General features: G+C 42.5%; 1 protein-coding gene across 1 annotated transcript in view; it reads right to left on the bottom strand.

Moving 5' to 3' along the window:
* Nucleotides 1-15,707, bottom strand: part of DENND4A (DENN domain containing 4A) — a 97,840-nt gene that overhangs the window by 17,117 nt on the left and 65,016 nt on the right. The window contains exons 15-21 of the mRNA XM_018552844.1: nt 14,300-14,433; nt 10,059-10,188; nt 8,612-8,818; nt 6,574-6,702; nt 5,947-6,091; nt 5,214-5,342; nt 2,298-2,411 (exon numbers count right to left, since the gene is read on the bottom strand). Coding sequence (XP_018408346.1) covers nt 2,298-2,411; nt 5,214-5,342; nt 5,947-6,091; nt 6,574-6,702; nt 8,612-8,818; nt 10,059-10,188; nt 14,300-14,433 — 988 coding nt within the window. The remainder of the gene's footprint in view (nt 1-2,297; nt 2,412-5,213; nt 5,343-5,946; nt 6,092-6,573; nt 6,703-8,611; nt 8,819-10,058; nt 10,189-14,299; nt 14,434-15,707) is intronic.

Genomic DNA, 15,707 nt, shown 5'->3' with positions numbered 1-15,707 from the left:
TGTGAGCCCATGGTGTTCTGGACCTACGTCTCAGGGGGAAATCATTGCACCACCCTGGGCTCAAAGTACCGTTTCACAGAACAGCACTCCCACATTACGTAAGGGCAGTTCTGCACACCACCGGAGGGAATAGAAGCCTCTGGGATTAAAATAGATTAGACCACATGCAAATATGAACTATAGGAACAGCAGACAATATACTTGCAATGGAGTATCCCAGTACTAGGAATTCAGTACTATATCCAAACTACAAAAGCAATAATAAAATATATCAATAGATCTGACTTCTCTACTAGATTGCTATAAAAGAGGACACTATGCTCATGTGGATGTTATATTACACCCACAGATGTCTGCAGTGAATTTACTTTTAAGAGGAAGGTAGAAGAGGCAGGAGACCCTAGAATGATCTTGATGTGGGGCTCAATAATATGAATCTACATTCCTGGGTAAGTGGAATAAAGATATGACTGGCTTGGCAAGGGAGTTTATAGGGGGTGAAAAAAGTAACACACACACACACACACACACACACACACACGTTCGCTCGTTTCTTCTCTACAGTGTGTACTCAAAACTAGGGATGCACCGATACCACTTTAAGACCGAGTACTGATACTTTTGATCAAGTACTTGCAGATACCAATTACCGATACTTTTTCTTAAAGGGACAGGTCACATTTTTTCTAAAGCAATACAAACTAATGCTTTAAGGTCACTTTCTTGATATTATGATTCATGAGATGACGAGGGAGCATGACGCCGGCCTCCCAGCCAATCAGAATGCCGGGCACTGCGTCATTACACGGCGCCCGGCTTCTGGATTTGCTAGCTTCCTGGAGCCGTTACCTGGCCAATCAGGAAACCGGGCAGCGTGTAATGATGCGCTGCCTGGCTTTTTGATACAGAAGTATTCGTGCTAGGTATCGGAGCATTTGGGCGAGTACGAGTACTCACCCAAACACTCGGTATCGGCGCATCCCTACTCAAAACAGAGGAAAAGTTTATTGCTCCCACTGGCAGGATACTCTTAACTACCTTCCGTCCATGACCGTTTGTGAACGGCCGGACGGACGTCTGCTAGGAGCGGGAGGGCGTCTTGAGACGTCCTGCCCCTCCCCCTTCTCATGTGCGGCACTCAGCGCGCACACGAGAGGGAAAACGGTAAGCATGTAAACAGCCAGCGATGGCTGTTTACATACAAGCGATCAGGCGTCTCTAGAGACGCCCGATCGCTTGCAGGAGCTGCGGGTGTGCGCCGCCCCCCACACCTTTGTCTGCTCGTCGCCACTGCCGGTCTCGCAATTTTAAAGGTTGACATGTTTAGTGTCTATTTACCCGACGTGACCCTGTCTTTTATATTATACCAAAAAATTGGGGTGAAAATAAATGTTTCATAACATTTTACAGGGAAACATGGTTTTTTTTCAAAATTTAGGGTACTTTTTTGTTATATAGTAAAAAATAAAAACCCCAGTGGTGATTAAATACCACTAAAAGAAAGCTCTATCTGTCCCCAAAAAATGGTATAAAATTCATTTCAGTACAGCGTTGCATGACGGAATAAACATCAGTCAAAGTACCGCAGCGCTGAATACTGAAAAATGGCCTGGCCAGGAAGGGGGTGAAACACCATGGCCTTTAAGTGGTTAATATATCTATTTCCAATCTATTAGCAAATAGTGCTGTGGGACAGAAGATGACAAGAGCAATATGTGACATCACAGGGACAGTCTGCACTGTGATTTACCATTTTGCCACACTCGCCTTTCTTGCTATGGGCAAGCAGGTTGATTGACCAGCTACTTAGAATTAAAAGAGAGTGTTTCCAATCAAGTATTAAGTGCAGAGATTTCTGCTTTGAGAGCTAAACACATTTTGAAATGGCAGAAATGTAAAGGAAACCTGTATTGAGAAATAGAGTGAAAAATATATAAAGATTTAATTTTAAACATGTATTAGATATTACATTTTTATTCAGTTTTATTTTAAACATCAAAAGAAAAATATTAATAAACCTTCTCTTTAACTGAAGCAAACATCTTACTGGGAGGAAAGTTTTAGAACAACATCTCTTACTTTTATCATGGGAAAACCCCTTTTTTTCCCACTGACTTACAATACAGAAATGCTTCCCATAAACCTTCATTGATTTCCTGACTTATGCGGGAGCTCAATAATGGATGATTGTTGCTGGTATAGATGTAGCAATGTCTGCAGAAAGTTACTATTAAACTATAAAAAGCTGCCTAAAATACAGCTGATTTGCATAGTAGCAATTTTATTTAGGTACTTACATGAGCTAGAGTCACTCCCTCGAGATTCTTCCTGTTCCTCTTGTATATCATGTACAGCCCCCCTGCGAACTTCCTCTTTGGACAATGAACTGTATCCCAAATCTGATTGACCACCTAATACAAGCAAAACATGTTAGCAATAGCGTGCATGGTATTTCAAATAAGATATAAATATATTAAAGATTTGTTGGATTTAAAATGAGGATTTCTATACAGACACACAAAAATGTATAAACGACCCATTATTGTTCTTTACACACTTTGCAAAAAATAAAAATGATAATATACCTGTTTGGTCATATAACCAAAAAGTGATATTTCATGCATTAGTGCAGTGATCGTCGTCACCAACATGCTTCTTACATCTCTGGGGGACTACAAGGGCAAGACAGCTTTGTCTCTTCTCACCTTTGAGTAATACTACTGCTAAAAAACAGGGCTCTTTATTTTAACTGGAGTTGCAATAATTTAATATAAAATAAATAACCCTCCAGAGAGAGCAAGAACCTTTTCTGCAAATATGTGGTAGTGATGAGCCTGGGCTTGGTGCGAACCCAATTCCCCTGAGTGCCCCGCTGCAACTGCCACTGCAGACTGGGCCGGGGAGGGGGGAGTAGTGGTCAGCTTTGAGCAGGCTTGGGCAAACACAGGCAAACTGGGTTTGCAACAAGCCCTGGCTGACATTTAGTGTATAGGTCTGGAAACTTATGTGCAGGCATGTTACCACCAGGGTCTCAGAGCGACTTAAGAAATCATTAGATGGTTGAACACTCCAGTAACATAAATATTTATTTCTGGTCAGGTAATTTAGTGTGATACAGTATAACGCCTCGCCTCACGGGAGGTACACTTATGGATCACAACTGCGGAGTCTGGACGGGATTCAGATAGCAGCTAGGTCTCTAGTGCCTTGTAATGGAATAAGAGGATAGATAAGGGAGTCCTCCGCACACCTTGCAGCAGTCCGGGCCTGTACAGAAGATGGTGCTTGCAGTGATAGTCACAGATGGCACCGTGCAAATACAATGTGTAAACAAAAATTACCAGCACTCAGCAAAATAATTCAACATGTCCATTTATTGGACATAGACCTCACAAAAAAACAAGAGCCAACATTTCGAGACCACACAGGGTCTCTTCCTCAGGGCAGAAAGACGTGCTCTGAGGAAGAGACCTTGTGTGGTCTCAAAACGTTGGCTCTTGTTTTTTGTGACGTCTATGTCCAATAAATGGCCATGTTTAATTATTTTGCTGAGTGCTGGTGATTTTTGTTTCCACATTGTAATGGAATAAGGCGGAGAGCGAGCTGCGTCACATCATACCCTGTATAGGTAAGACACAACAACAGACTGCGCTGAGGAGGTGAGTACTGGGATAATGGTGAGCCCTGGTTGGTACAGTGGGGGTTAACAGCAGATATTAGCCACACAAAGCAGTATCACTCCACAGTCTATGTAGTTCAGCAATATCAAGTATCATTAATACAGAGTCAATTTGAGTTTAGCAGAGGTGAGTGCAATAGATGCAGAGTCTATGCAGTTCATCAAAACACAAGTACTATTTGCAGAGTCAAATGGAGTTAGTAATGGTAAGTGCTATAAATGCAGAGTCTATGCAGTTCAGCAGTAACAAGTGCTATCAAATGCAATTCAATGGAATCAGCAACATTCAATGTGTCCTGGCGTCATAGGTACTTTGACCCAGGTACTTGCGGTTTTGTAGGAGACAGTGTGTCCAGGGCGTCCAAATAGAGATGGCTCTGTTCGCAGAAGTCAGGGGTCCAATTGTGAGGCGAAGGAACTCTGTTTATCAGCGTCCTGCTACAATCGACAGTAGGACGCTGATCAATTAGTGAGCCGCGGCTTTAGGCCGACGGCTCAAGCGAGAGGAGGCGGAGCCCCGCGGCGCACCTGTGCAGGACGATGACCGAGCCTGAGAGATAAGAGCAGAGCCCCGCGGCGTGCCTGTGCAGGACGAGGACCGAGCCTGAGAGATAGGGGCGGAGCGCCTGCGCAGGACAGCGACGGACTGCGCCGCTGGACCGCAATAGGGTACGTCTGTCACATACAGCAGCTGTACATGACATTCTCAGCTGCCTTCTTTAAGATTTTGTGTAGTCAGTGCCAACCGCTATCCTTTCAATTTACCAAATTTTACAACTTTTCAATTTTGCCGAAACTTACTTACAAAAAGCCAATGCTCCCTAACAATTACAGATAGCACCTAACTTCTGAGATTTTCTCTAGTTGTTGTCAGTGAAGCTGACTCCTTAAAAAAAAAAATAATAATTCTTCCGCTGGCTCCCCCTTTGGACAAACTGGATTCTGAATTCCAGATTAATTTGTCCACCCGTTTTACATCTTACATGGCACTACAAATGTACCCAATAACAGTGCAGTCTGTTTGGTGTTATATTTTGTGACTTATTTGACTCATTTACTTGTATTTTGCTTGAACTAGACAGCTCAGTGACCGTAGGAACAGCAATCTTTGCTTCACATGTACATAGCTGCCCCATTAGATATAACAACCTTTACAAATTGGATACCACTAGAGTGTCTTGCAACAAGCAATTTGGGGGTTATGTGTAGACGGTGTTTTATTTTTTCAGTCCTTTTTTTCCCCCTCTTTCAGAGTATCCCAGTCAGGACACTATCTGCAAGGAGTTTGCATGTTCTCCCTGTGCTTGTTTGGGTTTCCTCCGGGGACTCAGGTTTCCTTCCACACTCCAAAGACATGCTGGAAGGATAATTGGCTCCTCTCTAAATTGTTCCTGTAGGTATACATGTGAGATAGGGACCTTAGAATGTAAGCTCTTAGAGGGCAGGGACCGATGTGAATGTGCAACTATGTAAAACGCTGTGTAAATGGTCGATATATAAATACTTGTAATTAAAATAAAACAAAAAAACAAACCTGTACTGGATCTGTCATCTGCAGCGTCGGCACTGGTTACATCTGTACTGAATGACGGTTGCTCTGTGGGGTTCATGTCAATAGAGCTGTCCATACTTCCATGGCTGACTGCATCCAGGTCACTGCCATCTTAGGAAAAAAAGAGACAGAAAAGAGCTAATTAAAAGGAGAATTATGAGGTGAGTGATTTTTACTCAGCCTCATAAATCTGAGCCGACCTGTGTCAATGAAACGGTCACAGGACGGCTCAGTAGATCGGGAAGTAAGCATACACATACCGTCGCTTGCTCACTTCTCTATCTATCCCTGCAGAGAGCTGTGACTCTCACTCACGACTCCCTGCAGGGATTCCCCCCTCCCCTGTCCGATCCTCCAGCACTGACTGGCGGAACGGCCAGGGGAGGGGGCGGGCACAGCTGGCTCTGCCTCTGGATAGGCAGAGCAAGCTGTGTCGGGATCCGTTCCGGCTGCGGCGTCTCAGTATATCGCGAGCTGCAGCTGAGTATGCTGAGTTTTGGGTCACGGGAGGACGCTAGTTTGTGTTCTCCCATGACCCTTAGGAGAACTATGGGGAAAAGGCCTGGCCCCATAGTTCTCCTTTAAGATCGGTAACTCTGAACTATCCAGGTTTATTTGTACACAAACAAGCTATTAAAATGTAACACAGAAATGAAGGATTGGGTGTATTTTACATTCTTGTATTCCATTGAACAGTCTGCAAATAAATAAATACCTGAAAGTGTTGTATGGGGCGCCAAGGAATGTTGCTTTTTCAAGGCTCTTTTAAATTGGGCAACTCCATGAAGTACATTCCTGACCTTTATCCACAGGAAATAACCCCCTCGATTCCCAGAAGGCCATACACTTTCCAGAACAGCCTGTACAGGAACAGTTTGAGAACATATTTGGAAACATTTGTTGGCAGTTTGTATTCGCTACATCTGACGTGGGGGGAAGGGGAGGTTACAAAATGAGACACTTTTGGGAAAATATGACAAAATAACCAACAGCTTTTGGTCCATTGCAAGTCAATCTGGTCTGAAACTGAGGAAGCATAAATACCCAGGTGTTAAACATACGGTTCCTCCAAGTAATCTACAAGTTAAAAGCAATTCATAAAACTCATCCAGGACCCTGCATTGAAGTTTACAACAGCTGGGAAGGTCAGGGTTCTTGTGTGTGAATGTTTCATTTCCAAACCTTAGACATCTTTTGAAAGATTTTATTCTGACATGGAAATATATTTTTTTTTTATACAAAATACCTTTATTTAACATTTCATTTTGGAAGGAAACATTTATAGACTGGGTTACAGAAAAGTAGCAGCTTGCTACGATGTCGTGGATTTAGGGCCATTTACCTTATTATAGTAACCGTAGGTGATTGCGTTCGGATGGACTCCGGCTTTCTTCATTTCAAACAGTACTTTGACAGCGAGGACGGGCTGCCCATACTGGCCACATAACTGCATAAGAACACGGTAGCAGACCTGCCACACACACAAATATGTAAAAAAAAAACACAATAAGAATGTTGTCTGTAAGTTGCAGGTGTACAAAAAAAAAACCTAGAATAACAACAAAATAAGACAAAACACACTAACGATGCACAACCATGTTTAGTTACTTGTCCATCTGTAACATGGCCAAATAGACAGATCTGCCCCCGAGACACAAATGGGGTTTTTTGCCTTTCTTTTTTTTCAACATTAACATTTTTGTAGGCAGACAGTAGTGCACTCTTAAGCTGGCCATACACTGCTTACTTTTCAGCCAAGTCCTGCCCTGCCGACACCACTCCATTCAACAAAAGTAGATTTTTCAGTCAATTAATTTAAGTCAAGAAGAACCGTGGGCAACATTTTTATTAACCCTTGTAGTGGGGCTACCCCCGCACTGCAAGGGTTAACTGCTCATTTGTGTCTGTAAAATAAAGTTATACTTACCAGATCCTCTGAGCCAGACCGGCTCTTAGACCGGTCCTTCCAGCTGCACTCCCCCTCCGCTGCAGCGGCCTAAGGGCCGGTTCACACTACAAACTCAGCGTTCCAGTGCGTTCGGCCTCTGAATTGAAAGCCGGCCGGCTCCCTGCGTTCAGGGGCGTGGCAGTGCAATGAAGTCAATGGCACCGCAGCCACACGTTCGCCCACACCCGGAGCCGAGGCACATTAGTGCTTGTGTTCCGGTCCAGTGCGATCTGCAAAAATAGTGCCTGTGCTCCGGGTGTGGGCGAACGTGTGGCTGCGGTGCCATTGAGTTCAATGCACTGCCATGCCTCCTCCCGCTCCTGAACACAGGGAGTCGGCCGGCTTGCGTTCCAGAGGCCGAACGCACTGGAATGCGGGGCTTGTGGTGTGAACCTTGAGTCATCCCGTTCAATACACTGTGAGAGACATACCATCATTGCAGCATAGGAGGAGAGAGGCTGGAGGGAGTGCTGTGACAGCTGGCCGGCTCCAAGGTTTGGGTGAGTAACTTTTTTATTTAGTCCCTAAACAAACGAGCAGTTATCCCTTATAGTGCAGGGGTAGCCCAACTCCAAGGGTTAATAAAAATGTTGCCCTGCTTTAAGAAGCCTGCTTGAAAATGGTCAGTTGAACAGTGACTGCAGCCAAATCAGCAGAAGTCACTGTTGGGATATTCTGACAGCTGCAAGTGCAGAAATCAAGTGTTTTATCCTATTCACCCAGTGGCTCGTTTATAGCCAGCTTTAATTTAGTAGTGAAAATAACACCAGGAGGGTAGGTGAGGTAGATGCTCTACTAGGCTTTGCTGATCATCCAGGTTCCAGCATCTTTCAGCAGCTTTGAGTTTGCTGCCTAACCTAGTTCAGTGCTGTTTGCTTGTCACCGTGACAGTGCTGGCACCTTAGTCTGCAGATGCTTTGTGAGCACCCGAGGCCCTTGGCAGGTGGTTCTTACCCCTTCAAAGTACCCTGCAAAAGCCAGGTCTAATAGTGTGTATTGAGCCAAATGGCTGACTTTACATATCGTGGTTGGGGTGCTGTAACTGCACAAATACTACCTGTAGCATTTAGACCAGAGCTACCCATTGATTTTAGACCAGAGCTGCCTATCGATTGATTTTCTAACCATAGACAGAGCACTGGCTGGAAATACACAGTGCGCCGAACACTCCTCTGCAACAAGCACATTGCAAATGTGGCCTAAGTGACCCTAAATTCTACCTGCCCACCTTACCAATCAATTCTTTGTCCTTACATAATGGTAGGTTTATTGATATATTTTAGACATACAGCAGTATTTACTAGTGAGTTGATTTTTCTTTGTACCAGTCACAAATCTTTTATATTTTCTTAAAGGTTGCACATAAAACTACAACATTATGCGAAGTGTTAGATATACAGTACATGCAGTATCAGGGTCACTCTTTCCTTACCTCATCGGGGGAGTCGATTTTCTTGACATGCATCTTCCGCAGAACATCATAGGCAGTGCGCAGTGCTCTCACTTTGGAGTGGCAGACTTTAACATATGCAGGGAGGCAGATGAACCACAAGCCATAACAATGCCTCAGCAAACATCTGGACCACATTTGGGGGATGGTTGAATACTGTTTGGCTATTTTGTGAGCCGACCGGATCTCCTGCAAAAGGTTAAAACAACAGCTATTTCATCCTTACAAAAACTTAAAACAGGACCACCCAAATCTGACTGGCTCACTCATGAAAAGCTGTACAGAGATAAAAGCGAAGGTGTTTGCTCACAGCAGCCAATTGTTACTGGCTGCTGCAACTGAATTGTTGCTTTTTTAATGTAAATCCAAAAATGAAATCAAGTAACTACTATGGGCAAACTACTGATTTTCTTTTCAACTAGTTCCAGGAAATGTCAGTATGCAGTTGGGTTAAAGTGTACCAGTCATAAACTCGTGCCATTACCTTCATTAGACAAATATCTCTTCCCTGCCCCTCGCTGATTTAGTTCTACTCTGTAACTGTGGCTTGACTTTTTCTGATTGATGCCTAAGCTTCACCAGTTCCCATACCCCTGAATGACAAGCCTGTCCTTCCTGACCACTTTACAGAGAATTGCCATTTAAAGTCGGGAAAAGTCAGACTACGAAAACAAAGCAAAAACCAAAATCTGAGAGGGGCTAATAATAGGAATACTGGGCAAAGTATGGTGCCTGGTCTTAGAACTGTTAAAAGTTATAAAATAGCAGTACAGGTTCACTTTAAAAAATATTTTCTCGAGGTTACATTATTAAATCTCCACATAAAACCCATCAACAACTGTGTCAGATTTTCAAACTTAAGGGGCAAATTAGCAAATTTTGAAAACCAATAACCAAGAAAAAGGTGTTGTCTGTGCCAAGCTAATTTAAGACTATTGGAATAAATTCCCCAGTGGTTTTTAGTAGCTTTGCCCAAACTCTTCTTGGAAGAAAAAAAAACCTGTTGCACTAGACTTTTCCTCTAAATAATCTAGCTTGGCCCTACCAGTCCCACCTCCTGAGCAAACGATCGGTCATTCATTGCGATGACCAACAGGGCATTTAGGGCAAAGTCAGAACCAAGCTTGACTTTTGAAGGAAATGTCAAGATTTGCATATAAATTCATCTGTCTTTATCGCTGGATCTACGGATTATTTTGATACAAGCTTTGCCTATGCATTTTTATCATTTGCTTATATTAAATTAGAGTTCAGTTACCCTTTCAAGGAATATAACATGATTGTTACACCTCATTCATTCACCAATTCTGGAATACAGTGCTGAAGCATCAATTGACTAAGCAAATTCTTTGTGTTTTCTGCAGAAGTCACTAAAATAAAATTTTCATTTATTTAAAAAAAATTAAAATGTGTTTGATTGATATTTTACCTGTTTTGTTCTCCTGAACATTGGAGACGGACTGCTGGGAGCTGAGACTTTGGGGAAAAGTCTGTGGTTTTTCAGGAGCCCATCCGGGGTATCAAAAAGATCCAAGGTGAGGACAGGAAAACCATTGTAACTGAGGTAAAAGAATAAAAGGGTTAGCACTGCTGCCTTGCATTGCTCAGATCCTGGAATCAATCTGTGTGGAGACTTTGATACTCTGCTCTTTATGTTAGTTTACACGGGGAACCCTGTTCTACCCAACCCAGAAAACATACCAGCAGATTAATTGGCTTCTTTCCTAATTTATGGCTTGTTCACACCATGTCCCAACCAGAACAGTTTGTTCCCAGACCAAAAAAGAATCCTAATGTATCCCTATTGTATTTCTGGGCTCAGTCACAACAGCGCAGTCCATTCCGGACCAGATTTAAAAAAAAAAAAAAAAAATTTTAAAAAAAAAGAGAAAAAACGCACTGGAACATATGCAAACGCACTAGACTGCACCTGAAAGACGATTGTAAGCTAGAAAAAACGCACCGGAAAGCAGCAAAAAAGCACTGCAATGTATTTGCAGATTTGCTCCAGATATGGTGTGAACATAACACAGACTAAGTGCTGGACTGTGTATGCAATCCAATTGACCGTAAACCTATTCCTCAGGGTTGATCCAATTAGAACAAAACAAGCATAGTTACAATAAAGCTCTCCACAAGAGTTCCTGCACAACGCAGAATCTAAGGCTTCATTCATACAATGCGATTTGGGATCCTTGCGTCAGGTACGTAGATTCCTGCGGCAGGAATCTCAAATGTTCTCTTTACCTGGGCTACTGTACCCGTTAAAGTGACACTAAAATCAGGCGTTAAATCTTAAGGGCCGGTGCAGACCTGGGCGATCCAGAACGCGTGTCCCAGGACCATGCGGTCGTACACAATTGCATTGTGTTCAATAGGGTTAAATCCGAGCGGCAATCGCAGAAAAAAAAGGTACATGCACCTTTTTTGCAACTCACCACATGCGGCTGTTTTAGCCGCAATCGTGTTTGGTTGCACAGGCGGAATTGCGGTGGGAAACCGCGCGATCCGCCAGGCGTGACTGGGGCTCCATTAGAAAGTAATGGCCCCGCCAGCGCAATCGTCGGAGGTGGTCCACTCAGTGACCGCACAGTAATCCGTGCACGATTGCCACACAGACACAAATTGCCCAGGTGTGAACCTGGCTAAAAAATACATTCAAGTACCTTAACTTTTTTTTTTTTTAAGTATCTTATTTGTGTATCACTCGGCTGTAGATCCTCAAATCATCTCTGAATTGGTGCCGCCACTGTCCTTCCTTCTGGAGGGTGGCTACTTTTGTTCTCCATGGTTCCTGTGTGTGATGTAAAGTAGTCACCGCTCCAAGCTCACTCCTGTGATGGACTACAATCTCACTACAAATTAGTAAATACATGTGAGATTGTAGTCCATCAAGGGAGGGAGCTTGGAGCCATGGACAATTTCCAAGATAATCTGAGGATCTACAGCTGAGTTATACACAACTAGGGCACAGTTTTGTTAATAGTTCATGAACCTGAATGCATTTTTAAGATTTAACGCCCGAGTTTAGTATCACTTAAAAATGGTAAAAGATAATTGTATTAGAAAATCTGGACTACGCAAATACTGTCTCCATTTGGAACTCCTAAGCCAAAAACATCATGAAAATTAACGAGCAAAGCACTCCAGAGAGAAAAAAAAAGCACAATTAAAGCTGGCAGACACTGCGCATGTCACTGAACTGAAAATAACCTGTCTAATATAGTGAAATCTTGTCAGCCACACTCTATGTGGTAATATTTAAGCTATTTTCCTAGAATTACCAGGCGGTGTACCATAATTCTCTGTATGATAAAAAAGGACCACCTACAAGGCCACTCCTAATACAAACACTGTCCAGAATCTTCTAAATGTATTCTCAGTGTTCATAATCCAAGAGGCTCTACATAATTCTCCCAAACACAATAGAAGAGAATGAATGCAGAAAATAGTAAATGAATGATGTTACCTATACTATCTCACACATCCCATTGTACAAACCTTGAAACTAAAATGTAGCCGTGGCTGGAAAATCTGACAACCCAAAGATTCATCACAATATCTGGACTACATTGGTCAAGCATACATATATATGCATAGGGCAGACAACCCCTGACTCTTTATTCCAAAGTGAATAAATAAAGCAAGCAGAAGTGAGAATTCAAATGCAGACGGCTCCGTTCTCTGTGGTCACTTGGGCAGGCTGTGTCTAAAAAAATATGAATAGTGCCCATGGCCACATAACAGTCAACTAAAGGTAACACAAAACTCATCTTTAAAGTGCCAACATATGGATCAATCATGAGGAAGATAAGACAGTTCTACAATTTTCTTAAGTAGAAGGACTGTCAGTGGGAGTCTGGATCTGTCAGATTTGGCTTTATGCATGTTTGACTAAATCAGGAAAAGGCTGGGTGACAAGATCCGTCCAAGTGATCTGGTTATCTGTAGAGAAGTAAGATGAGAAACGCTTAAAAAAAAGTAGAAGGGCTCATGCACACCAACGTAAAAAAAATAAATCTGTGTTTATCCTCTTTTCTATTGTGTCGGACCTTTTCTTTGCTTGCATCTCATTCCTCCTTAGGGTGCCCATACACTGTGCAATTTTCGGCCAGTTCTAGAGGAACCGGACGCAATTCGCCCACTGTGTACCGCTGTCAGCACCCTTTTAGCCGGAATTCCTCAATCAGCTAATTGAAGGAGCCAGCTGGAAAATCTGCGTATGACCAGAGCTGGGAGCCAACGAGCTGCCAGCTCTGGTCAGGCAAATACAATGCAAACAGCGGGGATTCCCTGATTGACACACTGATAGTGTCGATGGAGGAATCTGCTCTATGTTTTTTCCTTCAGCCCGCAGGTTAAACGAGAAAAATAGAGCCATGTACGGCCAGCCTTAGTCCACCGGACAGCCCTTTTTGGGTCTTAACCCTGCAACTTTAGGTCTCATCTACCTGTCCAGCTTCAAGCTATTAGTGTGATCTCAGTGATTGTGGACAGAAATGCCCTATGGGACTTTGTAGGTATTTTCTTCTGGTTACCCATTTGGGCAATGCTGTTATTTTAGTATTTTTCTACATGTGTGTTTTATATTTGAAAATCTGCAATAAACTTTTCTTTTTTTACATCTTATATAGTGTGTGTGTGTGTGTGTGTATGGGTGTATGTATATATATATATATAGTTCTATGGTCAGTACTTTACACATGTATACATCTAAAAACACGAGAAAACGCATGCACATGTGTACACGCATAAATCTGAACTAGAAGAATGTAATAAGAATTTTGCGGATCTGTACATTTACTGACCATTAGATTTTTTTTTTTACATGGGATCATGCTGCACACCTGACACATGCTGCACATCCAAACAGCCAGTACACAGCTGGAACGTGTAAGAAATAAATAAATAAATAAATAAATACATACTCTGTCATACCTCCTATCTAAAAAAACAAAATGGTATAATAAAAGATGACAAGACTTCAGATCCTGAAGCTCTGCAGACTGTGTCAATGCCCTGCCTCACAAATTACTTGCAAATATCTCTACACTGAGGGTGATCCCACTCTGAATTCTGTCACCCATAAGATTACCCAAGACCCTTCTTTTTGTCAGAGCGTGCAAAGCATGCACTGTAACTTCAAGTCTGACTTCAACCTGCAAGTGGCTTTTGACAACTTATTTTGATTACAGATTTCAGGTATATACACCTATGTAATCAGGTGCCATGAATAGGTGTTAGTCCAACCTAAACTGGTATTTCAGTTTCACCTAGATGCCAATAGCTTGAAACAGCCACAATCCCTTGAAGACTTGGACAGTGAAATCTCTGCACCTGTGTCCCTAGGCTGTCTCACTCTCGAGGTGTTAGTTCTCACTTATTTTACTTGACAGAGTGTGTTCAGAATGAAGGTATAGGCATGTGGTCTGTGTAAAGGTGCCCATACACTGGTCAAATTTCACGTGGTTTTTAATGTACCGGCCGACATTCGTGTGGGGCTGTCGGCTCCCTTTCAGCCGGGATTCCTCGATCAGCTGATCAAAGGAGCCGGCTTTAAACTTTTCGATCGACTGCATTATCTATAAACAAGCTAACTGAAATGCACACAGATCTTCTGAAGGCAATCACAAGCATACACATTATATTACATAAGCCTTTGCCGCTTGCCTGTATTTCTTTGGGTGCTCCTCTCCGTTGGGTAAGTGAGGAATCTCTGGTGGTGTAATAAACACTGTGTGCTCGCTCTTGTGGGATTCATCTATTTCTATGAGACGCATCTCTCCAGACTTGTCCACGTCTACCTAAAGACAGAGAGGAAAAAGAAAAGTTATAAAACAAATACAACTGAAAAAAACATGTAAACCCAACCTGTGGAAAACTCTGGTGATGTCAATTAAGAGCTGTAACTGGTAGCTGACCGCACAAGTCAGCGCATACCTTTTTCCTCAGCTCTAATCCTGTCCAGAGATCTCACTCAAGTGTCTCTACTTTCCTGTAGTGGATGCAATTTCGAAAATAGACCACTCAGGCCCCTGGTACTGTATCAGCAGGCTAAAGGGTGGGAGTATGTGTTTGCAGATAAGCAAATAAAGTTATAGAAAGTAGCTATTAGCATAGGCTTTCAGGTGGGCAGCACTGGGTGGGTACATTGCTGAATTAGAAAGGTATGAGCTGACAGCATATGGCATTGCAGTCATTGGGTATATGCTTAAAATCGGGTCAGCTATAAGTTCCAGCTAACTTTGAGCTAATATTTACTTTAATAATGCCAACATATATGTAAAATATCAGTCATAATGGTTTTATTTCAATTGCCTTGAACCAGTCATATTGTATGTAATAATAGCTATACCAAACCAACACCATCCAAAAACTGACAGATTGAGGTTAGATTGGGACATCCTAATTATTCCATAAGGCAGTGGAAGGGGAAGTGGTGTGCAAAGTGCAATGTGTAGTAAAAAGTATCCCATGACTCTTCAGAATACATTCATCTGAAATCTGGCATCTACGGGTTACTGCGCTTTGCACTTTACTACTGCTCTTCGTATTGCCCTACCGAATAAAAGGCATCATTTTCAGTATGTTTTTTAACCGGACAAATTTTCAGGCTGATCCAATTAACAAAGAATCAACACTGGCTAGTGTAGAATGGAAAGCCAGACATCTGTTTTTGTTGGTTATGTAGAGTGTAAAAACATAAATACTAAACATAGAACATATTTAGTAAATCGGGGCAGACCTATGACAGATTTGAAAAATTTGCTAAATTTAAGTAGATCTTGCATAGATCTCATCACAGTGCCCGGACCTAAACTCCACTGAACACTGGAAAGAATTAAAATGCCCACTGTAAACCATGTCTACTAGTTTAACATCAGTACCTGACCTCACAAATGCTCTTTTGGCTTAATAAGCACAACTTGCCACAGACCAACTCCAAAATGTTGTGGAAAGCCTTCCCAAAAGAGTCAGGGCAGTTTAACCTCAAAGGGGATCAATATAATAATGCCCATGGTTATAGAATGGGAACAAGCCCACATAGGTGTGATGGGCCGCACACTTTGGCCATATA

Source organism: Nanorana parkeri, unplaced genomic scaffold (assembly GCF_000935625.1).
Source record: "Nanorana parkeri isolate BGI_ZX_2015 unplaced genomic scaffold, ASM93562v1 scaffold98, whole genome shotgun sequence".
Classification (NCBI taxonomy): Eukaryota; Metazoa; Chordata; class Amphibia; order Anura; family Dicroglossidae; genus Nanorana; species Nanorana parkeri.
Note: the sequence above shows the minus strand (reverse complement) of the source record. Positions and strands in the feature narration are given on the sequence as shown.